This window comes from Pristis pectinata, chromosome 14 (genome assembly GCF_009764475.1).
Source record: "Pristis pectinata isolate sPriPec2 chromosome 14, sPriPec2.1.pri, whole genome shotgun sequence".
NCBI classification, from domain to species: domain Eukaryota; kingdom Metazoa; phylum Chordata; class Chondrichthyes; order Rhinopristiformes; family Pristidae; genus Pristis; species Pristis pectinata.
Genome location: NC_067418.1, coordinates 37,055,888 through 37,070,339, shown reverse-complemented (window position 1 = coordinate 37,070,339; position 14,452 = coordinate 37,055,888). Strand labels below are relative to the sequence as shown.

The 14,452-nt window shown below is 40.3% G+C and overlaps 1 protein-coding gene across 1 annotated transcript in view; it reads right to left on the bottom strand.

The window, feature by feature from the left end:
• The window catches only part of tsg101a (tumor susceptibility 101a), a 40,874-nt gene that overhangs the window by 14,097 nt on the left and 12,325 nt on the right, over positions 1-14,452 (bottom strand). The window contains exons 5-6 of the mRNA XM_052028817.1: positions 11,535-11,661; positions 5,819-5,882 (exon numbers count right to left, since the gene is read on the bottom strand). Coding sequence (XP_051884777.1) covers positions 5,819-5,882; positions 11,535-11,661 — 191 coding nt within the window. The remainder of the gene's footprint in view (positions 1-5,818; positions 5,883-11,534; positions 11,662-14,452) is intronic.

Genomic DNA, 14,452 nt, shown 5'->3' with positions numbered 1-14,452 from the left:
CAGCCTCATGTGCGGCACCTTGTCAAAGGCCTTCTGAAAATCCAAGTAAACAACATCCACTGACTCTCCTTTGTCTATCCTGCCTGTTACTTCCTCAAAGAATTCCAACAGATTTGTCAGGCAAGATCTTCCCTTAAGGAAACTATGTTGACTTCAGCCTATTTTATCATGAGCTTCCAAGTACCCCAAAACCTCATCCTTAATAATGGACTCTAACATCTTACCAACCACTGAAGTCAGGCTAACTGGCCTATAATTTCCTGCCTTTTGCCTCCCTCTCTTAGAGTGGAGTGACATCTGTGATTTTCCAGTCCTCTGGAACCATTCTTGAATCTAGTGATTCTTGAAAGATCACTACTAATGCCTCCACAATCTCTTCAGCTACCTCTTTCAGAACCCTGGGGTGTAGTCCATCCAGTCCAGGTGATTTATCCACCTTCGGACCTTTCAGCTTCCCAAACACATTCTCCTTAATAATAGCGACCACACTCACTTCTGCCCCCTGACTCTCTCGAATTTCTGGCATGTTACTGGTGTCTTCCAGTGAGGACTGATGCAAAATACTTATTCAGTTCATCAACCATTTCTTTGTTCCCCATTATTGTCTCTCCAGTATCATTTTCCAGCGGTCCGATGTCCACTCCTGCCTCTCTTTAACTCTTTTTATATCTGAAAAAACTTCTGGTATTCTCTTTTATATTATTGGTTAGCTTACCTTCATATTTCATCTTTTCTCCTGTTATTTCTTTTTAGTTGCCTTCCATTGGTTTTTAAGAGCTTCCCAATCCTCCAGCTTCCCACTAATTTTCGCAATATTGTATGCCCTCTCTTTTGATTTTATGCTTTTGACTTCTCTGTCAGCCACAGTTGCCTCATCCTTCCTTTAGAATGCTTCTTCTATTTGGGATGAAATGATCCTATGTTTTCCAAATTACTCCCAGAAACTCTACCATCATCCCTGCTAGAGTCCCCTTCCATTCAACTTTGGCCAGCTCCTCTCTCAAGCCTCTGTAGTTACCTTTACTCGACTGTAATACTGATACATCTGATTTTAGCTTCTCTCTCTCAAACTGCAGGGTGAATTCTATCACTGATAGAATTATGATCACTGCCTCCTAAGGGTTCCGCTACCTTAAGCTCCCTAATTAAATTTGGTTCATTGCACAATACCAAATCCAGAATTGTCTTTTCCCTAGTGGGCTCAACCACAAGCCACTCTAAAAAGCCACTTCATGGGCATTCTACAAATTCCTTCTCTTGGGATCCAGTACCAACCAGGTTTTCCCAATCTACCAGCATATTGGAATCCCCCATGACCACCGTAACATTGCCCTTTTTATATGCCTTTTCTATCTCCTGTTGTAATTTGTACCCCACATCCTGGCTACTATTTGGAGGCCTGTATATAACTCTCACCAAGCCCCACAGGTTGTTGAGTACAGAGTTCCAGAATTTAGAAGCAGTGCTACTGAATGAATGGTGACAAATTTCCAAGTCAGGAAGATGCACGACTTGGGGAACCTAAGAAATGCACCAGTGCAAATAGAGGTCAGAAACTGAAGTTAGTCTCCTTTCTTCCCTTTAACCGCGGATACAAGACTGACACCCTTGCTACAATTTTTAGTGTGCCTGATAAGTGGTCAGTGAATGAACTTTTTTTCCATGGTCAAACATAAGAAACTACATCCTTATCATCTATGTCTACCACACATTATTCTTTGGACTTTTTAAGTGGTGTGCTCAGTTAAACCTGCATTTGAAGGAATTGTGTTGCACTAAGGAACTGTATTTGCTCAACCAACTGCACAACCTCTCGACAATGAAAGCTTATTGAATCCTGTAACCATGAAACCCACACACTTGACAGAGTTGGTGCAGGAGGCAGGGATTCTGAGTTTTGGACCATTGGGACCTCTTCTGGGGCAGAGGTGACCTGTATAAGAGGGAGAGCTTGCACCTGAATCAGAGAACCAACAACCTGGTTGGCAGATTTCCTCGTGCTACTAGGGAGGGTTTAAACTAAATTGGCGGGGGGGGTGGGATCCAAAGCAGAAGTGAGGCCAGAAGGTGATACAGAATTCAACAGCAGCAAGGTCAGTAAACAAGACAGGCAGCAGCACAGCAGGGAGCGAGGGAAGAGTGTTAGATTAAATTGCATTTATTTCAATACAAGGGTCCTGACAGGTAAGGCAGATGAACTCAGGGCATGGATAACTATGTTGGACTGGGATATTATAACGATTACAGAAACATGGCTAAGGGAGGGACAGGACTGGCAGCTTAATGTTCCAGCATACAGGTGGTATAGACAGGATAGAGGAGGAGGAAAGAGAGGAGGGGGAGTTACATTTCTGATTAAGGACAACGTCATGGCAGTAGTCAGAGATGAAATTACTGAGGGATTGTCCAGTGAGCCTTTATGGGTGCAGCTGAGAAATAAGAAGGGGATGATCACCTAGCTAGGATTGTACTATAGATCCCCTAATAATCAATGGGAATTAGAACAAAAATGCAGGGATATTGCAGAAAGTTGCAAGAATAATAAGATTGTCATAGTAGGGGATTGTAACATTCCTAATATAGACTAGGACTGCCATAGTGCTAAGGATTTAGATGGGGTGGAATTTGTTAAGTGTGTTCATGAAAGTTTCCTCAGACAATATATAGAAGGCCCTACTAGGGAAAGGGTAAAGCTTGACCTACTCTTGGGAAAATAGGGCAGGACAAGTGACTGAGGTGTCAGTGGGGAAGCACTTTGGGACCAGTGATCATAGTTCTATTAGTTTAACTTGTGGATCAGATCTGTCCCTTTCCATAACTAACTTAAGTTATGGAAAGGGACAAATCTGATCCACAAGTTAAAGTTCTAAATTACGGCAAGGCAAATTGTGACAGCACTAGACAGGAACTTGCAAAAGTTGATTGGAGTAGGTTGCTTGCAGGCAAAGGGACACCTGGCAAGTGGGAGGCTTTTAAAAGTGAAATAATGAGAGTTCAAGGTCTACATGTTCCTGTTAGAGTGAAGGGCATAGTTGGCAGGAGATGGGAACCCTGGATGATGAGGGATATTGAGGCTCTGGTCAGGAAAAAGGAGGCAATAGGGCAGCTACAGGCAGTTAGGATCAAGTGAATCCCTGGAAGTGTGGGAAAGCAGGACTATACTTAAGAAATAAATCAGAAGAGCAAAAAGAGGGCATGAGATAGCTCTGGCAGAGAAGATTAAGGAGAATCCAAAGAGATTTTATAAGTACGTTAAGGAAAAAAGTAACTAGGGAGGGCCCCTCAAAGACCAAATTGGATATCTATGTATGGAGCCACAGGAGAGGGGAGAGTTCCTCAAAGAATATTTCTCCTCTGTTTTTACCGTGGAGAAAAACATGAAGACTTTGGAACTTGAGATAATTAATTGGGATGTCTCGAGGATTATCATATTATAGCAGAGGAGGTGCTGGATGTCTTAAAACGTATGAAGCTGAAAAAATCTTCAGGGTGTAATCAGGTATATCCAAGAACACTATGGGAAGCTAGAGAAGAAACTGCAGGAGCCCTGCATCATCGTTAGCAAAGTGTGAAGTGCCAGAAGACTGGAGGGTGGCTAATGTTGCACCTTTATTCAAGAAGGGCCACAAAGAAAAACCTGGGAACTCTCGACCAGTAAGCCTAACATCTGCGATAGGCAAGCTACTAGAGGGGATCCTGAGGGATAAGACATACATGCATTTGGAAAGACAGGTTGATTAGCAATGGTCAGCACAGCTTTGTGCATGGGAGATAGTCTCTCATGAATTTGACTTGAGTTTTTGAAGAAATAACCAAGAAAGTTGATGAGCAGGGTGGTAGATATGGTCTACATGGACTTCATTAAGGCCTTTTATAAGGTTCCGCATGGTAGGCTGCTATGGAAAGTTGGATCCAGGAAGAGCTAATTAATTGGATACACAACTGGCTTGATGGCAGGAAGCAGAGGGTGATGGTGGAAGTTTGTTTTTTGGACTGGAGGCCCATGACTAGTATGCCTCACGGGTCGGTGCTGGGCCCATTGCTATTTGTTTTCTATATCAACGATTTAGATGAGAATGTACAAGGTATGGTTAGTAAGTTTGCAGATAACACAAATAGGTTGTGTCATGGACAGTGAAGATGGCTATCAGAAATTATAGAGGGATCTTGATCAGCTGGTAAGTGAGCTGAAGAATGGCAAATGGAGTTTAATTTAGCTAAGTGCAAGGTTTGCATTTTGGGAAGACAAATGAGGGTAGGACTTTCACAGTGAACAGCAGGGCCCTGGGGAGTGTTGTAGAACAGAGAGACCTAGAAGTACAAGTACATGGTTCCCTGAAAGTGGTGCCATAGGCAGACAAGGTGGTGAAGAAGGCTTTTGGCACACTGGCCTTATCAATCAGGACATTTAGTATAGTAGTTGGGAGGTTATTTTGCAGTCATACAAAACATTGGCGAGACTGCATTTGGAATATTGTGTTCCCTAGTATAGGAAAGATGTCATTAAGTTGGAAAGTGTGCAGAAAAAAATTATGAGGATGTTGCCAGGACTCAAGGGACTGAGTTATAGACAGAGGTTGAGCAAGCTAGGACCTTATTCAATGGAGCTTAGGAAAATGAGAGGTGAGCTTATAGAGGTGTATAAAATCATAAGGGGCATAGACTGCATGCATTCACCCTGTCTTCCCCCCCCCCCAGGGTTGGGGAATAAAGAACTAGAGGGCATAGGTTTAAGGTGAGAGGGGAAGGATTTAATAGGAACCCGAGGGGCAACTTTTTCATCCAAAAGATAGTCTGTATATGGAATGAGCTGCCAGAGGAAGTGGTTGAGACAGGTACATTAACGTTTTAGACACTTGGACAGGCACAGAGAGGAAAGGTCCAGAGGGGTATGGGCCAAACATGGACAAATGGAACTAGTTTAGATGGGCATCTTGATTGGCATGGACCAGTTGGGCTGAAGGGCCCGTTTCCATGTTGTATGACTCTCTGACAGCAACTGTAGATCTTCATATTTCAACTCAACAGTGCTGTGGGAGTACCACAAGACTTGCAGCAGTTCAAGGGAATAAACTACCTTTTCAAGGGATATTAGGGATAGAAATACTAACCTTGAAATTGATGCCCACATCTTAAGAATGCATTTTTAAAAGAAAGGCAATGTGGCTATAAAAATGATACACTACCAAAGAAGATGAATTTCTTTGATTAGAGAATCAGACTTACTACAGCAGAAAGGGTCTGAATGTTCCTATTCTGAAAACTGAACAAAACTGAAAATTGAACTATGCGTTACTGAGAGCTGCCCCCACTTTCATAGCAAAAAAAAAATTGTTGAATCTCAAGCAAATGCAAACTTAGCAATAAGCATGCACCTGCTTCAGGGTTTCTGGCTGAGGATGCAAGGCTTTGTACATTGTTTTCTCTCTGCTTGGTTCTAGTACACTAACTGCAGGTTCAAATTAACATATGGTCATGCAGTTACATCAGAGGCAGACATTTCCAGTGATTTGCATCTATCTGTTAATTATCTTATCAAATCATTAGGAACCCAACCTTAGCTAGAGGATCATCACACTACTTTGGTCCTGTTCAAAGAGTACCAAGGAAATTTTACATCAACCTTAATGGATAGAGGGGACTTTAGTATCTAACAGTACTGTAGAATATCAACCAAGGTTATATGCCAAAATACGTCATCCAAATAAACACATAAATTTAAATCAAGGTTATATGCCAAAAGATATCATCCAAATAAACACACAAATAGATTTAAAATACTGCTCAGTATTACTGTTCTGGTAATTATAAATCATACCCAGTATTGGCATGGCCTGATGGATATGGTGCTACTCCAGCTGTCATTCCAGGCATATAGGAAGCTGAAATTGGAAAACAAAATAGCAAAGCAGATTAATGGGGTATTAAAACAGCACACACATAACAATGTGCACCTTACAGCACCACAAAGAGTACTTCAGAACTAACTTTACCAAAAGAAAATTATAGGGATGATGTATTTGGCAATTATATGCAGTGTTCATGGTTGAGAACACCTTGATAGCAATTCTTTCCCCATTGATATCATAGATAATATTATAAATACTACCAACCTAAACAGAATTATTTGGCACCATTTATTTTAACGTTGCATAATATTCTTTTTGAAGATTTTTTCCCATGCAGTTCCTGCTACAGAGTCCATTCACAAAGCTTCAAGCACAAGACGTGACAATGGGCCAGATTGTCTAACCAATTTCACTTAGTTATTGCTCTCTCAGTACATATGGCAGTTTCTACTCAGAAGGTGGGTGCATCAGCAAAGTCCCTCAGTGATTGGCGAACCACTGACCTTCTCACTACCCACTTGCCAGCCCATAATGCTGCTGTGAGCCACATTTCCTGAGCCTTGCACTGATGGACTGCCTCTTCTTCCAGCACTCCATAATTAACTGAGATGTTTCACCTCACCTGACTGCTGCAAGTTAAAAGTGCTCAGATTAATTGACACCTCAAAGGAATGAAATCAGTTGCATCTAATCATCATATAATATTTTGACAAATTCTCATGAGTTTTGGCACTACCATGAGGCTGCTGCAGAATCATGAAAATGGAGATGGGGGTTGGTGGGCTTTTGGTGACAGTAAGGTGTGTGGGGAATAACTGTATAACAAGACAGATGGAAACATCATATCTTGTGAATTAGTGTTTCCACTTGAGAATCAAATCAACTCACCATTTGTTCATCGGAGTGAAACTCTTAATAACAAATCTGCACTTCATTGCTAAATCCTATTTAAAACTATAACACTTCTATATATCTTTATCTAACTAATATAAAACAAAGTTTCTGAATTACATTACTGATCATTATAACAATAAAGGTGTAAAGAAAAACAAAGTGACGTTCCATTGAAAAGGCACTGCAATATCAACAACTTCCATACTGAGCAGCAAACATTGGCTGAGGTAATATGTTGTATATTATTACCCTATCCATTTATTTATCCATCAACCATAACTTATAATTTTACCCATAATGTCTTGGCTTAGACTTTCAATTAAGCAGTTATAAATTAGTTGAATACAAATATATTCGTTGCATGCCCCAGTGTGTACATTGTTTTACAAAGCTTGCCGAGCATTATATGCATTCTCTCCGTCTTGATGGATGGTAAGACAATTTTGTTAAATTATCCCACATTAGATGCTAGGAGCAACAAAAATTGCCCAAAATCATTATTTTATTTAATTAGTTTCTCTTTATCTGTTCAGAGAGACATTCCCATCTCTCCTTGGTACTTCAAAACGACACAGTGCCTCAGCATTTCAATCTTAAGCTTACCACATACCATGGGAGTTTGGCATTTAAAAATTACAAGCAAAAACATGGACAAATCTTTTAAGTGACCAGATTGAAAAACAGTAGTTACTTTGGTCTAATTTATTTAACTTCATTGGAACAAAAAACACAAATAGTGTACTATGAGGTTAGTTTTGAAGTACCAACGTCAGAAGATCTTCCTGAACACTAGAATCAGAGTTGTACAGCACCAAAACAGGCTCTTTGGCACACCACGTCAATGCCAATCTTTTTGCCCATGTACAGTAATCTCATTTGCCTGCATTAGGACTGCATCCTTCTATATTTTGTCTCTTAAAGCATCTAAATGCCTTTTAAACATATTATTCCATCACCTCTGGCAGCGCATTCCAAATATCAAGCACTACATAAAAAAATACTTGTGTCTCAGATCCCCTTTAAAACTCATTACTCTAACTTAAACCCATCCCCTCTTCTTTTTGATTCCTCTACATTGATACAGCATACTTTAACAATTCTGCAGCAACTTGTAATAGTGCCAAAACCGACAAGAGTGTTTCGAAGTATTGCTCAAGAATTAGATGCATCTGAAGAGCTTAAAGAAAAACAGATAAAACAAGGATTAAAGACTTGTTCTATTGAAAACAAATAGAACACTACTGCACAGTACAGGCCCTTTGGCCCACAATGTTGTGCCGACATTTTATCCTGCTCTAAGATCTAACTAATGCTTCCCTCCCACATAGCCCTCCATTTCTATATCATTCACGTGTCCATACATTTTTCAGCTTTGACATGATTTTGTCAACTGTTTTGCTTTGTTTCATTTTATTTTAGTCCAGCTTCCACAATTCTAATCAAATAAAATCAACCCTTGCCTCAACTACGCCAAGTAGTCTTTTATTTCCACATACCTTTGAAAGGGGTGTTCAGATGTCAAGCCATAATCAAAGTTGTTAAACTAGCTTGTTTTTGTGGGGTGGGAAGAGTTGGCTTTTATGCTGACAAAATCAGTGTCCATGAAGACCAGTTACATGACTACCTCCATAAACTTAGGAGTTTAGCTGTCTTGATCATAACTAAGCAGGACAAACTGTGTACACACCTAATCAGTGATTGTAAATCAAAAAGTGCAGATGCTGAAAATCTGAAATAAAAATTGAAAATCTGAAATAAAAATAGAAAATACTGGAAACACTCAGAGATCAGGCAGCATCTGTGTGATAGACTTCACCTTTCAGGTCAAAGAATTATTGTTAGAAGTGGGGAAAGAGAGCAAAAAGTTTTAAGTTGCAGAGCAGGTGAGGGAGGGATGGCTAGGACAAATGGAATATTTATGATAAGGCAAGGCCAAATTTTCCTTGGGAATAAATTGGAGAGGTCACTCGGTTGCAAGATTGAGAGAGGCAGTTAGGGAAGATAAACATATGATACTGACTCAGTTCTTCTCGAATAGCATTCCCTGACCTTCTGGGCACTTGTTACAGCCCTGCATTTCACAACTTTTCAAGCTGCTTTGTATTCTCACTCATTAACTGCTCCCATTAGTCTATCAACCAAATGACTTCTATTACTTATCTCCATGGCAATCCTGGTCTCACCCCAAAGATATTTCCTTTGTCCTGTCCATCTCTCCCCCACCTTCTCTACAACTTAAAACTAACTTGTTTTCCCTTTGTCCCAGTTCTGATGAAGAATCCTTGACCTGAAACGTTAACTCTCTCTCTCTCTTAGCACTAGTCAGTGAATAGTGGGTAGATATAACTCATGCGATTTGAACTAATAGCTAATTGGACACTAATTTTCAACTATGATGGAAAAGTACGTCCTGCATGTGAAGCTAGCAGCCATGAACATTCACCTTATTAGTCCATACCAACTGCAAACGAGACCTTCAGGTTGAGGCAACAAAAATACATTTTTTTTAAAAAACATATTTGACAACCCTACTAGCTGTTTTACTTTTAAAACAAGTTCCCCCAAAATTTTTGAATGCTATTAAAAAACTAAAAATTGGTTTCCACAAAGATCCACTAAAAAGTTAAAAATAAACAAACTGTGGAGTATCTTATCCATAGTTTGATTAACTGAATTTCTATGCAGTATCTGTTAGTTTAAAACAACCATCCTTAAGGTATTGTTCTTAAACTGGTAGATTTGCAATCATTAATATCTGGTTGCAGTCCAAATCACATTGGAAATTGTTTAAAAAAAACTCATGCGTGCTTAGTTTTCTGATGACCTCCATCAAGGACAACTAAATTGGTTGATGCTTTCACGTAAGTTTAACAAGAAGATAGAACATTACAGTCAATATCTGCAAATATAAAGGTCCTCGACTGACCTTCCCTGCTACATACATTGCCCTGACAATAAAGGTTTACTGCAAGGCCAAGGAAAAATGTGGACAATATCTCAGGACCCACCACTGGTAAAGGCAGACAATGATGATGAAATTTACCACTACCTTCACTGCAGCAGCACAGTCTTTGATTGATTAAGGAAAACGTAATTGTAAGATCAAGACCTCAGAGTAATCCCTTCCCCCCTTATGTGTTTCTGGGACCTAGACTACCTACAGCAGGCCTCTCTAAGCACTAGAAAAATACCACTGATTCTCTGCAAAATCCTCCAAATTCATTGGGACAAGCTAAACAACTTCAGTGTCCTCTCCCAGGATAAGATTGCCAATATTGAGGTCCCAGTTACACTCAATCAGCTACGTTGGACAGGCCATGTCGTTCATACTACAGACATCAGCCTCCCAAAACAGACACTCTATTCTGAACTTTATCAAGGGGAAAGATTATCAAGTGGACTAAGGAAAAGATTCAAGGATATTCTCCAACCCTTCTTGAGGAAATGCCACATCCCCACTCACATCTAGGAATCTATGGCCCACAATCGTTAACAATGGAGAAAGACCATTCAAGATGGAATGGAGACCACGCAAAAGTGGCGTGAGGAGTACACCACCTTGCAAACTACCCATCCCGCCCATGTCTTCTGCAACCTCCTGCTCCATCTGTGGATGAGTCTCTAGTTCTCACATTTGTCTCACAAAACCCGTGTGGAAGCAAGTCATCCTCAATCCTGAGGAACTGCCTAAAAATATTACTGAGAAGATAAAATAAAATTAAGGGTGTTCCTTAAGGGTAATTAATAGTGTTTTTGATACCGCAAAACTTACTTTTCAATTGAGCTCTGGCTCTTGTACAAGTCTTCCTAGTACTTGTCTGATATACGTGAAATGGCTTCTCCATAAATTTGGAAATGGATATTTTACAGAAGAGGGAGAAATGAGCAACAGATTTTTGGACACTAAAGGAATTAAGGTATATAGGGCTGTGTTGTGAAAATTAATGGCACTGACAATTAGTCTTGGCACAGTAGACTCAAGTGGCTCCTTCGATTAAAAAAAAGATGGAGATTCATCATTATTTCAGACAAATGACAGCACTTTCCAGACAAATGCAAAAGAGCTAGTCTGTCTGCATCATCTCATGACAATTATTTAAATTCTTAAAAGTTCATCAAGCACTTTGTTAATGTCCTCCAAATAAATCAGCCTCAGACATTAATCTCTGCTATAAATTTATCAGTAATGCTAAGAAGAATTACTGCAACAATGAACTGTCTTTGGGAATCAAGATTTATTGTGAATTAGCACAATCTAAAGATTATTTGAATAGTCTATTTTAAGTGTTACTATAGTTTTGAGATTAATAAACAATATTTAGTTTGTGAGTTCACTGTCCCATGACAAATGATAAATTGGCAAAGAAAGTTTTAATTCATTTCTGCAGTACCTTGCTCAGACCCTGATCGGAGGTTACTAAATGCCAAAATAATCTTAGTTGATTAATGTAAAACAAAATGCCTGGTCACATTCAGGCTTCACTTACATGGGCATGTACTGGATGGTGAACTCTATATAGTGCCTTGACGCAAAGCCTAAGCTTAAGGAGTCATCTGCAGTCCTTGATGAATATTCTTGTTAGTATATGGAGTATAATTGCCTTGCATGGTCTCGTTTTCTTATAAAGGGAGACAATTTTCAGAAAAATATGAATTTATGCTTTAACAGTGAATTGACATTACTGAGGTTAATTGGAATTAACATCCAACTGTAAAAAGGAAAAATAGATCAAATTTAATGTTGCAAACAAACTGCTCTAATCGCAATGCCTCCTTGAAAATGTTACTTACTAGTTGGTGGCCCTGCGGCTTGATACGGAGGATAAGTTGGAGGCGCAGCTGGCCTCGAAAAGACTGGAGGTTCCTCCCCAAACATGACAATCATCACCTGAATCAGCCCATATAGATCAGAATGTGGCTGAAAGAGAAAAATACAATACATTCATTAAAATTTCCATTGAAGTAATACTCTATGATGTTCTCAATTCCTAGTTCCATGTGGAAATATAAACAGAATGCCATTGAATCAATTTGAAAAATTGACAGCGCAAGTAATGTCAACAGATGGGAACCAGGTCAATGGCAGAGGGGCAACAGAATAAAATTAATGGAATTAAACTACTAACAGAAAAGGAGCTACAAGTGATCATATTCAATGGCATTTGTGATAAGATAATTTAAAAAGTATGTGTTGCTAGAACAGTGAATGTTACTGAGGTTATTCTAAGGCTGGACATGATATTAATCGTTCTGCCATTTACCGTGTGAAGTTCTCCAATGATCAGAAGCAACAAGAACATTCAAATGCTAGGAGTGTGAGTGAAAAAGGTTATGGAGATAAAGCATTTCCATGTGACAATTTGGAAATGTCATCTTGACTTCAGAAGGAATAAGAATACACAGCTTAGAAACAGGCTATTTGAACCTGCCAATTTGGGGCAGTGTTTATACTTGACCATTCCTTTCATTTAATGTTTAAGTGAGTTTTCTGTCAAGAAATCAAATAGGGAATTTGGAACTCTTATATTGAAAGCTACTGCCCCCTATGGAAGAACTCCGTGACTACTCTTTCAAATCTTCATAATTTAAAAAAAAACCTCTTGAGCCAGCCCTCAACCTTCTCAAAAGAAATACTCAACCTACAAATTATTTTGGGTCTCACATCTCAAAGATGTGCTAGTGGGCAAAAGAGCAAAGAAGTCTTGATGAACAATGGATCTGCCACAACTTTCTATGCTTTTCTTTTCTGTATTGTTTATGTTTAGCGATTTCATTTGCTGCAGAACAATTACCCAGTCTTCCAATTTAAAGGCTTTATCAGCTCTTTTACCCTTTCCACCAGAACAACATTCCCATTCCAGTTCAAGTGGAGCCCACACCATTTCAGAACTGGTGGCAGTGTCTCAAAGAAAATAAAACATTCTTTCTAATATATTAAAGAAAATCTGAACCCCTCTGGCCCCCCCCCCCCCCCCCCATTAAGCCTTACCCATACTAACTTCATTTTGTAAGTTGGCCCTGGATGGTGTGATTACCACCAAATCTATATCAAGAAGACACAGGTCCTATTCTGGGCATGAGACATGGCCCAAGATCACTGGTTTAAAGAGGTAATTGATCTGACATGAGAGGCAGAGAAAAATTAGCAGGACCTACTCCCCCATCCCACATTGAATCAGCAAAATGGAGCTCCGAGTTCAGTCATTTCACCAAGCCCGATTCCTGTGACACAGTCCTGGAGATGTTGGTCAGTAATCTCAATTATCTACATTCCCTCTCCCTTGGGGAGTCATAACCAGAGTTCAAATCCACTAATTCTTCAGAATTCTAGGAATTTTGGATCCGCACACAAGATCACACAAGATCACAAGACAAGGGAGCAGAAGCAGGCCATTCGGCCCATCGAGTCTGCTCCAAGGAAAGGGAAATAGAAATGAGAAATGGGGAATGGGGGGGAGGAAGAAGAAGAAAAAAAAACTATTCTAATCCCAATTTCCGGCCTTATCCCCATATCCCTTGATATCCTGACTATTTAGATATCTATCTATCTCCTCCTTGAACGCCCCCACTGATCTGGCCTCCACTGCTGTACGTGGCAAGGAGTTCCACAAATTCACCACCCTCTGGCTAAAGAAATTTTTCCTCATCTCTGTTTTGAAACTGTACCCTCTAATTCTACGATTGTGCCCTCTGGTCCTGGACTCACCCACCAAGGGAAACAGCCTAGCCACATTTACTCTGTCCTTTCCTATCAATATTTTAAATGTCGCTATGAGGTCTCCTCTCATTCTTCTGTACTCCAGCGAGTACAGTCCAAGAGCTGACAAACGCTCCTCATACGTAAGCCCTTTCATTCCTGGAATCATCCTCGTAAATCTCCTCTGAACCCTCTCCAACGTCAACACATCCTTCCTAAGATGTGGGGCCCAAAACTGCGCACAATATTCCAAATGAGGCCTCACTAGTGCCCCGCAGAGCCTCATCAACGCTTCCTTACTTTTATACACTATACCTCTCGAAATGAATGCCAACATAGCATTCGCTTTCTTTACCACCGATCTGACCTGGTGGTTAACCTTTAAGGTATCCTGCACGAGTACCCTCAAGTCCCTTTGTACTTCCGTGCTTTGGATTTTCTCTCCTCCTAGATAATAATCTGCCCGCTTATTTCTGCTTCCAAAGTGTACAACTGCACATTTCCCTACATTGAATCTCATCTGCCATTTCCTTGCCCATTCTCCTAAACCGTCTAGGTCCCTCTGCAACCTTCCTATCTCTTCAATACTCCCTACTCCTCCCCGTCTTGGTGTCATCCGCAAACTTAGCCACGAAACCATTTATTCCATCATCCAAATCGTTAATGTACAAGGTAAAAAGGAGCAGTCCCAACACCAACCCCTGCGGCACACCACTAGTAACCGGTAACCAACCAGAACGAGATCCTTTTATTTCCACTCTTTGCTTCCTGTCAACCAGCCAATGCTCCACCCATTCTGTTATCCTACCCGTAATTCCATGACCTCTCACCTTATTAATCAGTCTCGTGAGGCACCTTATCAAAGGCCTTTTGAAAGTCTAAATATACAACAGCTACCGCCTCTCCCTTATCCACCTTACCTGTGATTTCTTCAAAAAATTCCAATAGGTTGGTCAGGCAGGATCTTCCCTTCACAAAACCATGTTGGCTAGGACCTATCTTGCCTTGCGTC